The sequence below is a fragment of the Lycium barbarum genome, chromosome 5, assembly GCF_019175385.1.
Source record: "Lycium barbarum isolate Lr01 chromosome 5, ASM1917538v2, whole genome shotgun sequence".
In the NCBI taxonomy this organism is placed as follows: domain Eukaryota; kingdom Viridiplantae; phylum Streptophyta; class Magnoliopsida; order Solanales; family Solanaceae; genus Lycium; species Lycium barbarum.
Genome location: NC_083341.1, coordinates 3,619,052 through 3,636,451, shown reverse-complemented (window position 1 = coordinate 3,636,451; position 17,400 = coordinate 3,619,052). Strand labels below are relative to the sequence as shown.

Below are 17,400 nucleotides of genomic sequence, written 5' to 3'. Positions count from 1 at the left end.
GATCCATTTAAAAAGAATGTCACTTTCCTTTTCTGGCAATTTTTAGTTTCAATTTTCCGCGGGTCATGTTTAAGACCGCAAAATTGAAGGGCATTCTGATAAATTCTATACATCTTTGATTTAATATCACGAGATGCAAAAAACTTCTTTACTTTCTTAACTTCGTGCCAAGATAAAACAAGACAAAAATTTTGAAACGGAGGAAGTATTTGATTTGGAAAGAGACGAAGTAGTCGAGATTTGAAGTGTATGGTTCTATACATAATTCATTTAGTTATTGGATTCATAATTGAATAATTGTGCATACTTAATAAACTTTTTTAACACAAATGGAAGATCTAAGCAAAAATTATTAGGTTAGTCGGTATGAATGCTATAGCTCCACCCTTGATTTTGGATCTAACAATCCGCATTCACATCGAAAAAGATCTCGGTTTCAAAGGTATAGAGTTCTCTAGCAAAGGCAATTTTAGTTTCAAATCTCAAATCCAAAATTTCCGATTACATTATAATTTTCAGGATTCGTTATATGTACCAGACCCTTTTTTTTTTTTTTTTTATTACTTAGGAGGTAGAGGAAGAGGATTACAACATGTGATTCCAACTCTCACCGACAAGATGAAAGTTCAGGTAGTCAATCAACTAAGCTACTAGATGAGTGATTAAATGATGAAAAAGTTAATAATTCTAAAAAAAAAATGAATATTCACAAGCAAAAGGACTAAAATCACACATTTCGTGAAGATTAATTGTGTTTAGTTAAATATTATAAGAGCTAAAGCTAAAATTTATAAATGATTCAGTGATCGAAAATGCTATTAACCATATAAAAATATGTTTGTCAGTAGTACTTTATTAGGAGTATAATAAGTATACTTTTGGCCTTTACATCTTAGATCCATCTTTTAATTAATGAAGATTCGAAGATCATTACCATGTGATTTTTACATTGTTTAGTTTGTTATCATTATTTTTAATATGTTTTTGTTATTCAAATATATAGTGATTAGTGATTCTTCTTATAGCATATTCCGTCTTAAACACAAGATTATAATATTATGAGCTTTGCAAGTGAAAACGGACCGTTATCATTTATCAATGATATTTAAGAATTTTGCTCTTTAAAATATGGAGCCTGTTTGGATGGGCTTATGTCTATAAGCTGTTTGCAGCTTATAAGTAAAAAAAAATAAGTTGGGATAGTCTAACTTATTTTTTTTGGCTTATAAGCTGTTTTCAGCTTATAAGCTGCTTTAGATAAACTAAGTCAAATGGGCCCAATTATTTTTTTGAGCTTATTTTAAGCACAAAATGACTTTAAGCTGGCCAACCAAACACTCAAAAAAGCTGAAAACAGCTTATAAGCAACTTATAAGCAACTTATAAGTCAATCCAAACGGGCTCATGTACGTACTCCAACTTTTTCTAAATTCTAGATTATGATTTACTACCTCTAATTAGGTTACTATTAGTTAAAGCGTAATTGATTAACTATATTTGGTTACAATGTTTACATTAAATCGAATTATGGAGAGAGAAAGAGCGTAGCACATTAAAGAAATGTGTCTTTGTGTAGAATTGAAGTAATATATTACACATTTAATCAATTTCAAATCAACTTACACAAAAATTTGATTTCAAAACTATTTAATTCAAGTTTGAGTTGTGGAAATAAAATTTGTTTTTGCCATAGAGTATTTTTACTTCAAAATGAGACTCCTCATATTACTTGGGCCTTAAAATAAGTCCTTTGAGGAAGAGCAGTCATTACCAACAATTAGGCACCTTAATCAAGAAGCTAACTTTATAGAAAGAGGAACGACCTGATTAGTAGCACTAATTTGAGTGATATTGGACACTAAATTAAAAAAAAAAAAAAAAGTTAAATAATTAAAATTAAAGTAAAGCTCATTTTGAGACAGCAACATTTCACCATTAAAAGGAAGTACTGCTGACTGTACTATATTCCGATACACTTTACATGAACCTACTTAAATTTATTTATGTTGTTAATTTGTATTGGAAGGGCCATGTTTTGAAAGATATTATTTTTAAATTCATAGATAATCGATTATGTTTCCACTTGTTGTACAAGGTCAATATTTATATTCAACATTTGTTTATCCAATATGGAAACTTGATTTTTCTAATAAGTGATGGGGAGAATTATGCAATTCTTTTTATTATCTCCACGGGTTGTGTACAACAAAATTGTCCTGCTCATATAAATTATTAAAATCATTGAGGGCGTGTCATCAATTCAACAACAACCTATAACAAAGTTGGAGGTAGGTGCTCTAAAAATCATTATAATTCTAACCATTGGGGCATTGATAATTTTCATAAAAAAAAAAAAGAACATGTTAACGCAAACTCAAGAATCCTTTTAAAAAAAAATTAAAAAAATGAGGATTTGCTTAAATAACTTATCTACATAAATAATATTTACTTTCTTTGTCTCATTTTATGTGAACTATTTAATTTTTAACCTATCCCAAGAAAATGACATTTTTATAGTTAAAGAGAATTTAATTTAACTTCTTATTTCACTTTAATAACATAATTTTATATCCACATAATCGTCGATGGCGTGTTTTGGTAGTTCATTATTTCCTATAAAATGTGAAGGGACTTTCGGTAATTGTCTTAACCTATGAGAAATGTAATGGAAAATATTTTCCCGGAAATTTATTAATCTAATTTTTTTTTTCAGTAGAATCAACGTAGTTATATTTGCATGGAATTTAACGAAATTTTTACATTTTTTATGGTGCAAAAATATAAGCAAATATATTAATTAATTTAATTTCCAGAAACTTCAACATGTAGTTGCTATTTGGTTGTACAATCTTATCCAATAATTGAAGTTGACCTGTCCTTTGCCCTGGATTGATTTTGCAACTTGTCTTTGTTTGAAGGCAATAAAAAACGGTACTCTATTCTAATTAATGTGACATAACGTGTCATAAAATTTTAAAGGCGAAATCCATCGACAGACATTTATGATCGTTTACTTTTTTCACTTAAGCACTTAAAGTGATTCTTGTTCCATTTAGACACTTCAAGTGAGTCGTTCCTATTCTATTTAGATACTTTTTGCACCGTTATCGGAGCAAAACCAACACCAAAGGGGGCGCCACCTCATTGCACATCCAACCAGCCCAAAAGTCTCAATTTTTAATGTTCAAAAATCCACGAATTTACAAATTAGTGAATTTACAATTAAAATGAGTCGGCACAATTTAATTGAGTCGGCACAATTTAAATGAGCTGACACAATTTAATTGGTCACTTAATCCACGTAGGAGACGACTGGTGTTGGTTTTGCTCCGATAACTGTGCAAAAAGTGTCTAAGTGGAATAAGAATGGCCTACCTGAAGTGTCTAAATGGAACAAAAGTCACTTTAGGTGCTCAAGTGAAAGAAGTGTACGACCACATGTGTTTGTCGATGGGTTTGGCCAATTTTAAAATACAACAACTTTTAAAAGAGAGAAGAAAAATAGAAAATAAAAAATAAACCTAGATAGCGGCTCACTCAATTATTTAAACTAAAAATGAACGTCAGATGTATAACATATGTATAATTCAGTATATAATTAGCATATAATCTATGCGTACAAACTAAAAAAAGAAATGTAAATTCGACCGGCTAGGTATATAAAGATTTATCCTTTGAAAATGTTATTATTAAACATGGCATAGCATTTGTATGGCTACAACAACTTTTGAAATGTGTAGCTATTTCATAACATTGTTACTAAAGCTTCTTATTAAAGTTATAATGAGAAGTATAAATTTAATTGTTTTCAAATTTTAAAATACGCAATTTCTTTTGTAACGGGCTTAAAAGAAAAGTGTCGCAAACTGGAACCGGAAAAGTATTAGGCAGCTGCTAAGTAGTAAACAATTCCAATACGACACTGGAGAAGATTTTAGACAAATCTGAGAGCCACCAAACACTATTAGAGTCCCTAATATGGTAATTACGTTATAAAGTTGTTTAGTTATGTTGTCTCAAGAAAGGGTGTCTTTTACTTACTTATTTTATCATGCGTTTTCAGCATTTCTTTTTAAAAATAGATTATGAACAAGTTATTTGGAGAATTGTTCAACACAATTTTGATTAGTGCTCCTTATTTTTTATTTTTCTTAAAGAAGTTTTCCTAAGGCATTTTCCAAACATACACCCAACAACAACAACATATATATTCAGTGTAATCTCACAAGTGGAGTCCCCAGAGAGTAATTATATTCAGATCTTATCTCTACCATGAAAGATAGAGAGACTGTTTTTAATAGAGAAGCAGCTCAAGGAAAAGCATTTCTCCAAACAAACACACAATACTCTTAATTCTAATATGTTTTTCGTGTTTATGTCTAAATTTATGGGTTCTTAAAGTTTTTCATTTGATATTCGATGTCTGCATTACAATACTAATTAATCTGGATAGTATCTTCTTATTCTAAGAATCCAACACGACACCTCGGAGCAAAAACAGATAGACTCTATCCATCCAACTACAATCATTGATGTTCTTATATACAAGTGATCTAAGAAGTTGTTTAGGCATTTTTTTAGTTTTCTTTTTGCCGTTTTTTCCATTTATAGGTCACCTGATATTTGTAGGAGTAACATCTAACATATAACATTTAAATCTCTAAAATTAAGTAAATAAATTTATTCACCCCTTATCTTTAGGGGTGTTCACGGTTCGGTTTGACTCAATTTTTGGTTAAAACCAAACCAAACCAATTAAGTCAGTTTTTTTTAATATTCAAACCAAACCAAATCATTATAGTATAAATTCTATCTGTTTCGGCTTTTTCGGTTCCGTCAGTTTTATCAGTTTGGTTCGATTTTTGCGGTTTTTTCGTATTTTATGAATGTATTAATACAAAGACCCTTTGAATTAAATGGTAACCAAATACAGCTTTGACGTGATCTATTCAAATCTAAGAATCTTCTTTATTATTCCATTAACTTTATTTAGGTATAGGCCTATGGCTATGGGTATAGGAATTACAGAAACATAACATTTACTTTTCATGATTCTAGTTACCTCCCTACATATAGTCTTTTGATATTATGCAGCCCTCCGAAAGTTTTGTTATCTAGACTCATCGTGTTTATGAAGCATTGAGAAGAAAGCACAGAAGTTAAAACGGAAAATGATAAACAGAAAGACAAAGTCATCTACCAAATCTTTTTAAATTTCAATTGTCATTTTCTTCCCTTTATTTTGTTACGGATAAAATGCTAGTTTATTAGTAGTAATTCAGATGGCATGTAAAAGAGGGAACCGTAAAACTGGATAAGGGGAAATTTTTCATTTTACCTTTAGCAAATTTTTATTTTATTTTACCTTAAACTTAAATGGGCTACACTTTTCTTTCTAATTATTTGAATTTATATTGGACTTGGTCTGAGCCAAAATTTTGAAGAAGATATATATATATATATATATATATATATATAACATTTTAAATATATATGTATCTATCGGTTTGGTTCGGTTTTGGTTCGAATTTTTTTAATTTAACACCAAACCAAACCAAATGTTATCGGTTTTTTAAAATTTAAAACAAGATAAAGATATTGTGAAGTTGAAAACATGTGAGCACTTGTCCTTTTCCACACTTGAGCTACTACATTCAACACCAAATCAAGTCAAACAAGCTAATTTTTAATTTATTAAGTCAATTTAATTCGATTCACCAATTTAAATTGATTTTTCGGTCTCATATGAACACCTACTTATCTCGATCATTACAGACTTCATATGAACCTTATCCTAATGAGTGATTGATGTAAAAACAGACGCACACAAAAAAGGAGAAATAAATTAGCAAAAGGAGAAACATGAAGTGACATGAATTGAGTGGATCCAACGCAACGTGAAAAGATCATGCTGATACAAGGATAAGTTTGTCATAACTGTCGTGAAAGGATATGGTGCGGCGGATGAGTTATACCTTCATTTACTAGAGCTCTCGAGTTCAAGCATTGAATATAAAAAAATTCTTAATTGGGAACGGTTTTTTTTCACATGGAGCCTTACACGGCGTGAATCAGAATATAGTCAGGCTCCAATATGGATACCTCACCAAGTGGGAAACAAAAAAAAAATTGTTATAACCAATTCAAATATGTGATACTGGTCTTGCGCGTCGGGAAGTCTCATTTTGCAGGGTTAGAATTAGAAATTTTAGTATTAGTCGAATACTAAAGCAGATATCAGACATCTAGTGAAAAATAAAAATAAAAGTGGTGCTGGTCTCTTCCAACACTAGTCATAGATTATTTCACGGAAGGGTGAGCATGGTTTGGGCAAAATTAAAATTCAATTATTTCATGGAAGGGGTGAGCATAGTTTGGGCAAATTAAAATTCAAACCCAAATTTGATTTATTTATTTTTTGTATTTTTATTTGGATGGTGAAAATGAACAAATCATAGTTCATAACAAAGTTGATACGCTACTAGAAGACCTTTCTAAAAAATACACCATCAATTGATCGAACTTTAATTCAATAAAAAGGAAAAATTGAACATAAGTTATAGTTAACTACTCTCTAATATAATCTTCTCACATTGTTGGTAAGAGTAGGTTTGTTATAAATATACTACTAACTTGCAGATCTTTTAATATTTGATAAATATGGTTGGTAAATATATCTATCAAATTATAATTTTTTTTTATAAAATATAAATCCATGGGTCAAGTTTTACTTTAAAAAAAAATGAAATCACGATCTGGAATTTCAAATAATACCTTTTTGGAGAATTTAAAATTTAAAATGATAATATGAAGTTAAAATTAAAGTTTTCTGCAAATTATATAAACCAATACTGATTTAAAATTAAAATATAAAATCATGATTTCATATATCTATTAAGTACTAGTTATTTAAATTGCATAGAGTCTATAAGAATTGAGTAGTACTAGTTGATTTGACTAAAGCTTATTAGTGGCACGTGATTTTACTATTTGAACTACTTGATTTTCAAGACGACTACTTTCGCTATAAAATATTCCCTCCGTCTCAATTTTTTTTTTTTTTTAATTTAGCACAAAATTTAAAAAATAAAGGAAATTTTTTGAAATGTATAGTCCAAAATAAATCTTAGATATTTCTGTGACGATAAATTATCTCATAAAGTTAAATTGTTTCTAAATATAGAAAGAAGACAATCTTTGTGAAACAGATTAAAAAAGAACGGAGGATAATTTTTGTGGGACATAAAGAGTATTAAGACAAAATCTAACAAAATGGTGGCCTAATGGGACTGTACTAATTTGTTGGATATGTACAATAAATAGAAACTACACATTGTTTTAAAAGGCAGTGTCAGGATTCGCTCCGGGGCTCGCCTCGGGGCAGGGCAGTGGCAAAACGCCCTGGGGCTAACGTGCGGGGCTTAGTTTTTATGAGGCTTACGCCCTAAGCGCCCAACCGTACGCCCTAAACACACCTAACGCCCAGGGCTCGCCTAACAGTTCTTACACAAATTATATTTTAAATTCCTTAATTAAAATCATTCACCCTCATAATTATTAACAAAATAATGATACTTAATAGTTTTTCATCTGTAGAAATAGAAGATTGGGTGTAACTCATATAACAAGTCGTAGTATTGGATATTTACTATTTGAGAACGTCGTGAGGGTGAATATCACTTATTTTAAAAAAAAACACACATAGCGGAATTGTACATTTTCACTTGTCATTGGTCATAAGTCCTATGTATTAGAATTATCATATAATTTTATTTTTTGTTCATGAAGAAGTTATGTTTTAATTGTAATATTGATAAAATTTATAGATTATTTGCTTATAGGGAGATAAAATGAATAGTATGATAGTAATAGTGTTTTAAGAAACTGTGTTTTTTTCCGTGTTTGAAAGTTAAATGTTAGAATTGTTTTGCATTTCATAATAGCTTTTATTTCATTGTATTGTTTATACTTGTAAAATTATGTTATATATAATTACAAGTTATAAGCGGTGTATAATGGGCTTTGATCATTTTTTTGTGAAGATCAAGCGCGCGCGCTCACACACATACATATACATATATATATATATATATATATATATATATATATATATATATATATATGTATGTATGTATATATATTTCATTTATTTACAGTTTTCTTTTATTTTTTAATGTAATTTTACCTATTTAAAAATATTTATTGTAATTATATTATTTTAAGAAATACTAAAAATTAAATATTCATGGGGCTTACGCCCCGTGCCTCGAGGCTTTCGCCTCGTCGAGGCGTATGTAAAACGCCCCGCCTTACGCCCCCGCCTTTTAAAACCCTGAACTACAGTACCCAAATTCAAAATGAAAATTTAAGGCAGATTGCCTGGAAAATAATAGTATTATTTTTATTTATTTTTTAAATTGTTTTTATTACATAGGGGTAGAGGAAGGGGAAATGGGAAAAAGATTACAATGTGAGGATTCGAACCTTCACTAACAAGGTGAAAGTTCGGGTAGTCAACCAACTGAGCTACTATTAATAACGTCGTGGGATTTTTTCAATTTTTTAACAACCCGCTTATATGCTTGAATTGTGAGGAAACACTGTTATTAATCACTCAAAAATGCAAAAAAAGGAGCGTAAATCGCTGGAATTCACATTCAATAAAGACTCTAATTCAAAATCAGTGTATGTTTGTGTGACAAAAAGATTTCATTAACAACCAAAAATGAAAAAAAGGATAAAAGATTCAATACAATGTTTTTAAATATTATGGGATTTCCCCAATTTTGCAACAAAATGCTCATACGCTCGAAATATTAAGAACTGTACAGTGTCGTTTTGCTCCGCCCATAAGCAAGGAAATAAGTTAAAAGGGATCTTACAAAAATGAGTAGAGGTAAATGGCACTCATATGACTCTATGTATACGTGAGCGATTCTGACATAATATAGAAACAATCTATTACTCTTCCCGTACCATAATAAGTGTCACCTTAGCCAAATTTTTTTGTCTCATAATAAGTGTCACCTTAGGAAACCAAAACATAAATTGATTAGTTTTTTCCAATTCTATCCTTAGATAATAAATTAACATTTAAATGATAATTGAAAAAGTCATATAGTAACTTGGTATTGTTGAATTCTCAATGTCAAAAGGTAGCTTCTTGTGCATGCTCTAATCAAAAGGTAAAAATAGTTTATTTTTATCATATAGGGTAATTTGGTAAGCTTCACAATGCATTATTGGTTTCTTAATATGCGTATTTTTGGCTAAAGTAACACTTATTATGGGACGGAGGAAGTATATTTTATAGAGTACAGTACTCGTAGAAAAGGATAACACGAATAAATGGAGAAATTGCCCAAACCATAATCTCCAGAATCATTCAATAGATAACATGTTACTTAACCTTTAGCATTACCAAGACAAATTCTAATAATCTAATGCCCTGATAAGTGGGACTTTCACATTTTCAAAAAAATTATAGGCACTAAAGTTGGCTTGAACGGATTATAACTATAATCAATAAGACTCAAATTAAAAATTAAAATCTAGTGCAAAAATCCTGGAAAAATAGTAATCACTGAAAGATTCGAAACAATAGTAGAAGTTTTATGTGATTTTCCCAATTTTTGAAGCAACTCTCTTATATGCAATTGTGAAGAAACACTGCTCAAGCTCACCAAAAAAAAGGTCAACCACCATTTGGTCATCTAGTTTACAAAAATCATACATAGTGTAAGAAGTATATAAAGTACACTAAATATACATATACTATACATATAATATACATACATTTACACTACCTATACAGCCAGTGACGGAACTACTTTTTATACCAAGGAGTTTCAAAATATAAAAAAATAAATGTACGATGAAATTAAGAAGGTTCAATACATAGTAAATATAAATAAAAAAGTTCCTTTTAAGTATTTACACCGTGTAATTTTTCAGCAAAAAGGTATCGGTTGACACCCCTTGGATGCATGCAGTGGCGGAGCCACATAAAGCCGAGGGTGTTCATCCAAACCCCCTTGGCGGAAAAAATACTGTTTTTACAAGGTAAATTATTTATTATGTATGTATAGTAGATGTTGAACCCCCTTAGGCTTCTTCGTATGTTTACTTTTTTATATTTTGAACCCCCTCGGCGGATATCCTGACTCCGCCACTAAATGCATGTGGCTCTGCCACTCTATACAGCCAAAGTGTATATAAGTAATGTATATTTCAACTATGTTTAGTAAACTAGATGGTCAAAAGGTACATTTAGGTGCATTTCCAAAAAATATATATATATGCATAATTGGAGCTAAGAATCACTGGAATTCAAAATTGGGCAGAAAGAAGAATGCAAGTGATAGCAAACCATTTCATTGATACGACAATCCAGTAAATTACATTTACAACACGAAACAAACAACAACAAAATTAACAAATTTTAACCACCAAATCCATAGAGGGTCCTGCCTTGTCTCTTCAAGGAATAAAGAGCCTGTTTGGATGGGCTTATGCCTATAAGTTGTTTGCAGATAAGCTAAAAAAAATAAGTTGGATAGTCTAACTTATTTTTTTTGGCTTATAAGCTGTTTTCAGCTTATAAGCAAACAGCTTATAAGCTGCTTTAGATAAGCTAAGTCAAATGGGCCCAATTATTTTTTTGAATTTATTTTAAGCACAAAATGACTTTAAGCTGGCCAGTCAAATACTCAAAAAAACTGAAAACAGCTTATAAGCAACTTATAAGTCAATCCAAACGGGCTCAAACAACATCCATAGCAGTAACAGTCTTTCTCCTAGCATGCTCAGTGTATGTAACAGCATCACGTAGCACATTCTCCAAGAATATCTTCAGCACGCCACGTGTCTCCTCATATATCAACCCACTTATCCTCTTCACTCCACCTCTTCTCGCTAATCTCCTTATTGCTGGCTTAGTTATTCCCTGAATGTTAATCTCCTCGCTAATCCACTTTACGGTGTCGTTCTGCTCCACCCATACACCACTCATATTGAATTTTAAAAAGAAAAACGAAACTGAACTTTGTAAAACCATTATATTCAAACATATCCACAAATCCTGAATTCACAACTCTAAAAGGAATGAAACAAAAGTTTACACATTGATACAATATATACCCCTTAAAATCAGCTGGCGCTATTAATTCCTTAGTCTATTAGCATATTATGAAAACAAAGAAGAAAATAGGATGACAAATGCACAGGGGGAACAATTTAAGTTAAAAACTCCCTGCAGGTCTCCTACGACTTTATTTCCAGGAGTTTCTGGCGGAGTTCCATACTTTGGTTCTTATAAGCAACAGACTTACAAATTTGGTAGAAATTGATCCGCATGCATCTCTCCTGAAGATGCATTTCCTTATTCTGCTTGATAATAATAATGAAAAGAAACTCAATTATCGCCTTTATGTCATCTACGAGTTGAAGTCCTTGCACGTGCTCGATTTCAGGAAAGTGAAACAGAAGGTCGGTTCGTTGCTTCCTTCTATCTAGTTATTTGAAGTAATGCACTCACTCATCAATTTCTGATTGTGGTGCTAGGTAAGTCTAAACTAACCTACTAGAGTATTATTCTTTTGACTGAAACACCAAGGACTGAATTCAAATATCTATAATCCCCTGTGGTACACAATAATTTGGAGTAAAGAGTAAACAAACATTCATGGCCCATAAACAGTAAGACAGAAGCAAATAGAGTGAGGAAATTATAGATTGTTAAATGAAAATTTTACTGGCTTAACTTCCCCGTTCCAAATGCGGTGCACGACCAAAAATCAAATTACAGCTGTAACAATATATAACAATGCTGGCTGGAACATAAAAGGAGTAAACGAAGTGCCAAGTCAGAAACAAGAAGGTTGAAACAAATAAGCTTACTGTTTCGTGCTCTCACAAAACTTATATTACTCGGGAAAATAAACTGATCAGTAAATTGAACTAGTAAGGGATCTCAATGAATCTAATTCTGCATCTGTGCTATTTGACAGTTAAGACACCCTTTGAAGACCTACTACATAAAGGATATCTAAAACTGCTCTCTTCTTATAATAGAAATCCAAATGATGGATAAAGAAACGAAACAAACAAAAATACAAATCAGATTCGTGCTCAAACTTTCAGGTTTCAATACTAAATAGATGGGAACAAAATATTGCAAGGACTATCTTCTAGCCATGCAACTTCGATCTTCTAAATTTTGTTCATCGAAGGCAGAAGCAGATTATCAACAATATTCATTCATATGCCACTAAAGCTGTATATTCAGTCAATTCTCAGGAATCCCGATAAGTCTGCTCAACAACATTTAAAAACTAGAATCTAAATACTCAAAGGAAAGCATAAAATACAACCAATCAGCTTGGGTTACACTTCTTGTTGAAAACATTACATATTTGATTTGAACAGCTCTAAGAACTTATTGTTGTGTTGAGAAAGGCTTGTAATGCTTGACATCAGTGGCAAGACCCTTGATAGATCCAGCAGCTGCAACAAGTGATACGATGAGGCAAGTCCAGCTCAGTATTTTCAGCCATAGCCATTTGAAAGAATACTTCGGTATCTTTCTCTGGGCAATGTGCATCTCTATTGGGAAGTAGACAGTTAATGGATAGAACGATGCTGCCCCGATTAAACCCAAGAAGTCATTGAAGAAGGGGAATATCATGGCAACCACGGTTGTCACTACAACATATGTTGTTCTCCACACCAACCTGAACAAGTTGACGTTGTAAGCACCACAGCATGGAACTTGCACAACATGTTCAGAGTTGATGAATTTGTTGTCTGGCCATCGCTGGCTGCATCGAGCCTCCACAAACCCATATAAAGGTTGGCAGAAAACCTGGTAAGCTCCGATAAGGTGGATGGCAATGCAGACGTTGGCGAAGTCAATAAGCCAAAAGGGTTCATAGAAACCAAAACCAGTGAGGAAATTTCCTGGAGCTTTGTTTCCAAAGGCTGCATAGCCAATGGTACCGCATAGTATATAGAACAAGGTTGTGGTGGAAACTCCAGCTAGTGATGCTCTCTTCATTACCTTGCTTTCTGGTGGTGATGATCTAAGTGTGTCCTGTATTTCAATGAGAACGGTGGCATAAGCATAGGCAAATGCAATATCTCCAATGGCTTGGAAGCTTTTCCATGCCTTCTCTGATTCAGATACATCCACCCCAACTACCACCCCTGTTAGGCTTGTCTTTACATGGTGCCCCACACCTGCAACTTTCGCAATGGAGAGACCAAGACCAATAGAAGCGTAAGCAAAAGACATAACAGCAGCAAGAATTGATAGCCATGACAACTTGTGGAAGTTTGGTATTTGGCTAAGAATTATTTGAATCACTGCAAATATGATCATAAATTGATAGTTGTCAATTGAGCAGCTAGCTTCATGGCCATTTTTGTGAAAACAGTTTGACCTATTTACCGCCACCATACTTATAGATGCTGTTATTGTGTATCCAATGGTAACTCCGACGAGGTTAGCATATTGTGCAATTCCACAGAGTGTCACCTTCACGCCTCCTAAGTGAGATCGGACGACGTCCATGTAAGTATAGTTTCTCTCGCCAGAAACAGGCCCCGGAGAGCGGTAACAATCAGCAAGAAGTGTAGAAGTGAAGTAAGTGATGAACGAAAAAGCAAAGAGAACAACAGGACCAACCACCCATCCTAATTGTGCTATTGCCCATGCTAGAGATAGCACTCCAGAACCAATCACAGCCGTAATAATATGTGCACTCGCAGTCAATAAAGTCCCTGTTCTTTTTTCCCGTCCATCATCGTCAAAATTTTCTTGAACGTCTCCATTTTCGAGCTCTGTTGGCACGTACATGGTGTTCTTTTGAAACTCAAGCGTCATATTCAAAGTGCTCTTCCAAGTTTGTGTCTGGTAACAGGAGTCTTAAATCCAGAATTTCTTACACTATGAAGTCTTGGTTTGGTGTAGTACATTATAATACTTGCCATGGAACCCTTTATATAACATCAGCTATAAAACTTTTTCCTATTTGGTTAAGGATTAGAATTACTTGTAACATCACCTATAAACCTTTTTCTATTTGATTAAGGATTACTTGGAATAGAAGTTTAATTCCAAAAATAAACTTCATGGACTTTTCCTAGGGAAAATAGCACATCCCAATCCTTGTAGGAAAATAATTTGAATCACAAGTCCAAGAAACTTTTCCAGTCCAGATTAATAGCACAACTAAACAAACATCCAAGGTTCCTACGTCCAAATTATATTACAGTTTCAAGTTAAATTTTCAAAGCTTTTCCAAATTCAACGGATTATAGTAATAATCAGGGCCGGCTAGAGGGTAAGGCCATTGCTTTAGGCCCCCATAATTTGGGGCCCCATATAGATTTTTTTTTTAATTATTAAAAAGTATAGTGTATAAACTATGAAATATTTACTCCCTCCATTTCAAAATAATTGGTATTTTCACTTTTCAAGAGTCAATTTGATTCAAATTCAAAGCTAAATTAGATTTGAATATAGATTTTTTTGAGTCATCTACGTTTGTCATTGGAATAAGTGACAAAATAAATTAAGGCCTCATATTACCAAATTGCTTGAGCCGCCCCTGCCTGGCTTTGTTTGCAAGGACGAAACCTTCCCAAGTCTAACATTCTTCTGAAATAATATTGAAAACTTCAGCTGTATATGTTCGTCTGAAAGAAGATGATTTCATAACAAAGTTTACTAGCACAATTTGCATGTCGAAGATACTTGACAGGAAGGCCGACAAGAAAATCAAACTATAAGACAGTGGAAGAGCTTCCTACTGCAAAATTAACAGGCCCTCAAACTTAGTCTCAGCTGATAAGTACACCCTTCAATTTTGAATGTGCACAAGTAGTCACCTCAACTTGTATAAAGTTGAACACGTGAACACAAATGCTAACATGGCACATAAATTTTGAAGGTGTCTAGATGATCAATTTGTAAGTTAGAGAGTTCAACTTACAAAGTAGAGACAAGTTGAGATGTCCGCTTGTGTAAACATTAACAAATAAACTTGATTTCCAAAATAACAGCATACAGCCATATAGCAACACCATAAAGCTTCTAATAACAGAATAGAAAAACATTTACAACTAGAAGGTTTCCACATAATTTCTTACAAGGTCTTGAACATGAAACTTTGAGTTTACACTCTTCATACTCCTATAATTTATGCAATCATTACTGATTAAGTCATTAATAGCTTTAACACGTTGATGAATTAGGTCTACAATTTTAAACTTATTTGCTGTAATGCTAGTGACTAATCTGAAGTCCATATACGACAAGGCCAATTGGTAAAAAACCATTTTAAATCACAAATTATAAAGAGGTTTCAAATAGCAATCACAACTAAAACCCAGAATTATTTCTGAAAAATACCAATGAACAAGTGTAAATAGGAAATTAGCTCTTAAAATAACAAAGCACAATCAATTGAACAATTCAAAAGAAGTAAAAAATAAATAAATTATATCTGAAATACTAATGAGATCAATTCCATTAAAACAAATTCATCCATTACAATGACCTCATAATCTTCACCTGCAGATAAATATAAGTAAATACCAACTAGATTCAATTCACCATAATAAACCCATTTCAGTAACCCAACAATAACGGGTCTTGCCTCGTCTCTTCGGAGCATAGACAACATCCATTACAGTATATAAACAACAGATTTATATATTTTCTTTAAAAAACAAATAACTAAATATATCTGGAAGTAAAGCTCTTTAAGGCACAAGCAATTGAATAAATCATAGAAGATACACAGAAGAATTATATCTGAAATACTAATGAGATCCATTTTATTAAACACAAATTCATCAATTACAATGACCTCATAATCTTCATCTACTAATACTATAATTAAAACACCACCTAGATCCCAATCCCCTTAACAGAACCCAATTTCATTAACTAATGAGAAACTAATGAGTGTCGGATTTCACTGGATTGTTGTTGTAATGAGATACTAATGAGATCCATTCCATTAACACAATCTCATCAATTACAATGACCTCATACTCTTAACCTATTAAAAACACAAGCTAGATTCCAATCCCCTTGACAGAACCCTTTTGATTACCCAACGACAAAACATATTCAAATATACCAATCAACCACCAAACTCATAAAGTGTCCTGCCTTCTCTCTTCAAGTCATAAACAACATACTTATATCTCAAACATCAAATATATGAGGAAGTGAGCTCTTAAATAGCAAAACACAAACAATTGAACAATTCAAATTACTCCCTCTATCCCAATTTATGTGATACAATTCAAATTTCAAAAGTCAAATAAGAAATTTTTTATTTACTCATATGCCATTTAAATATTTTAAATTATTAATTATTGTGACTTATAATAGTACTTTTAATGTAATTTCTCAATAAATAAATCATTTTTCAAAATAACTTATTGTATATCCGAATTAACAGTCTAAAGAAATTTGACTCTCCAAATTCAAACGGTGTATCATAAATTAGGACATAAGATGTAGAAGATAAACAGAAGAATTACATCTGATATACTAATGAGATCCATTTCATTAAACACAAATCCACCAATTACAATGATCTCACAATCTTCACCTACATAATATTATAAGCAAAACACCATCTCGATTCATTGACCCAACAATAGAAACAACTTAGAAACACAGCAAAATTAACCGCCAAACCCATAAAGTGTCCTTCCCTGTCTCTTCAAGGAATAAACAACATCCATAGCAGTAACAGTCTTTCTCCTAGCATGCTCAGTGTACGTAACAGCATCACGTATCACATTCTCCAAGAATATCTTCAACACGCCACGTGTCTCCTCATATATCAACCCACTTATTCTTTTAACTCCGCCTCTCCTCGCTAATCTCCTTATTGCTGGCTTAGTTATTCCCTGAATGTTATCCCTGAGAACTTTACGGTGTCGTTTTGCTCCTCCTTTTCCTAAACCTTTGCCTCCCTTACCACGTCCAGACATTTTTTTGATGAATTGATTTGAGAAAGATTGAGTTTCTAGGATTTGAAGTGATGGTGAAAGGAAATGTGGAGGGGTGGGAGTTTATATAATGGAAAATTTTGGAGGGGCTTTTGAATTTTTGGGGTGGATGATTTTGGCGGTTGATTGAATTTTATGAAATTTTAATGGACGGTTTAAGATTGCGATCCGTGTAAGTTGTCTTAGCTCATTGTGGACCGTCGATCACTACAATCGACGGATAGTTGTTATTTGTGTATTCTAAGCGGATTGATGACATGCCCTGTGTTTTGTAATTTTTGGCCGAACATTTTTTTGCTGCCCGCCCATTTGCACCAAATGTAATTAGTACTTGACTCGTGAAGTATGTATTATGTTACTCCGGTT

The 17,400-nt window shown here is 32.4% G+C and overlaps 2 protein-coding genes across 2 annotated transcripts; both read right to left on the bottom strand.

The window, feature by feature from the left end:
- Positions 1–12,147: 12,147 nt before the first annotated feature.
- Positions 12,148–14,058, bottom strand: LOC132642203 (amino acid permease 6-like). Its single transcript, XM_060359461.1, has one exon. The coding sequence runs from the start codon at positions 13,880–13,882 to the stop codon at positions 12,437–12,439; it is 1,446 nt and encodes a 481-aa protein (XP_060215444.1). The 5' UTR covers positions 13,883–14,058; the 3' UTR covers positions 12,148–12,436.
- A 2,502-nt stretch (positions 14,059–16,560) lies between these two features.
- On the bottom strand, positions 16,561–17,090 carry LOC132640180 (histone H4-like). Its single transcript, XM_060356661.1, has one exon. The coding sequence runs from the start codon at positions 17,014–17,016 to the stop codon at positions 16,705–16,707; it is 312 nt and encodes a 103-aa protein (XP_060212644.1). The 5' UTR covers positions 17,017–17,090; the 3' UTR covers positions 16,561–16,704.
- Between the last annotated feature and the right edge of the window lie 310 nt (positions 17,091–17,400).

Bases quoted from the DNA above. Each gene is read 5' to 3' on its own strand.
- LOC132642203 (XM_060359461.1), bottom strand. From the start codon at position 13,882: ATGACGCTTGAGTTTCAAAAGAACACCATGTACGTGCCAACAGAGCTC.
- LOC132640180 (XM_060356661.1), bottom strand. From the start codon at position 17,016: ATGTCTGGACGTGGTAAGGGAGGCAAAGGTTTAGGAAAAGGAGGAGCA.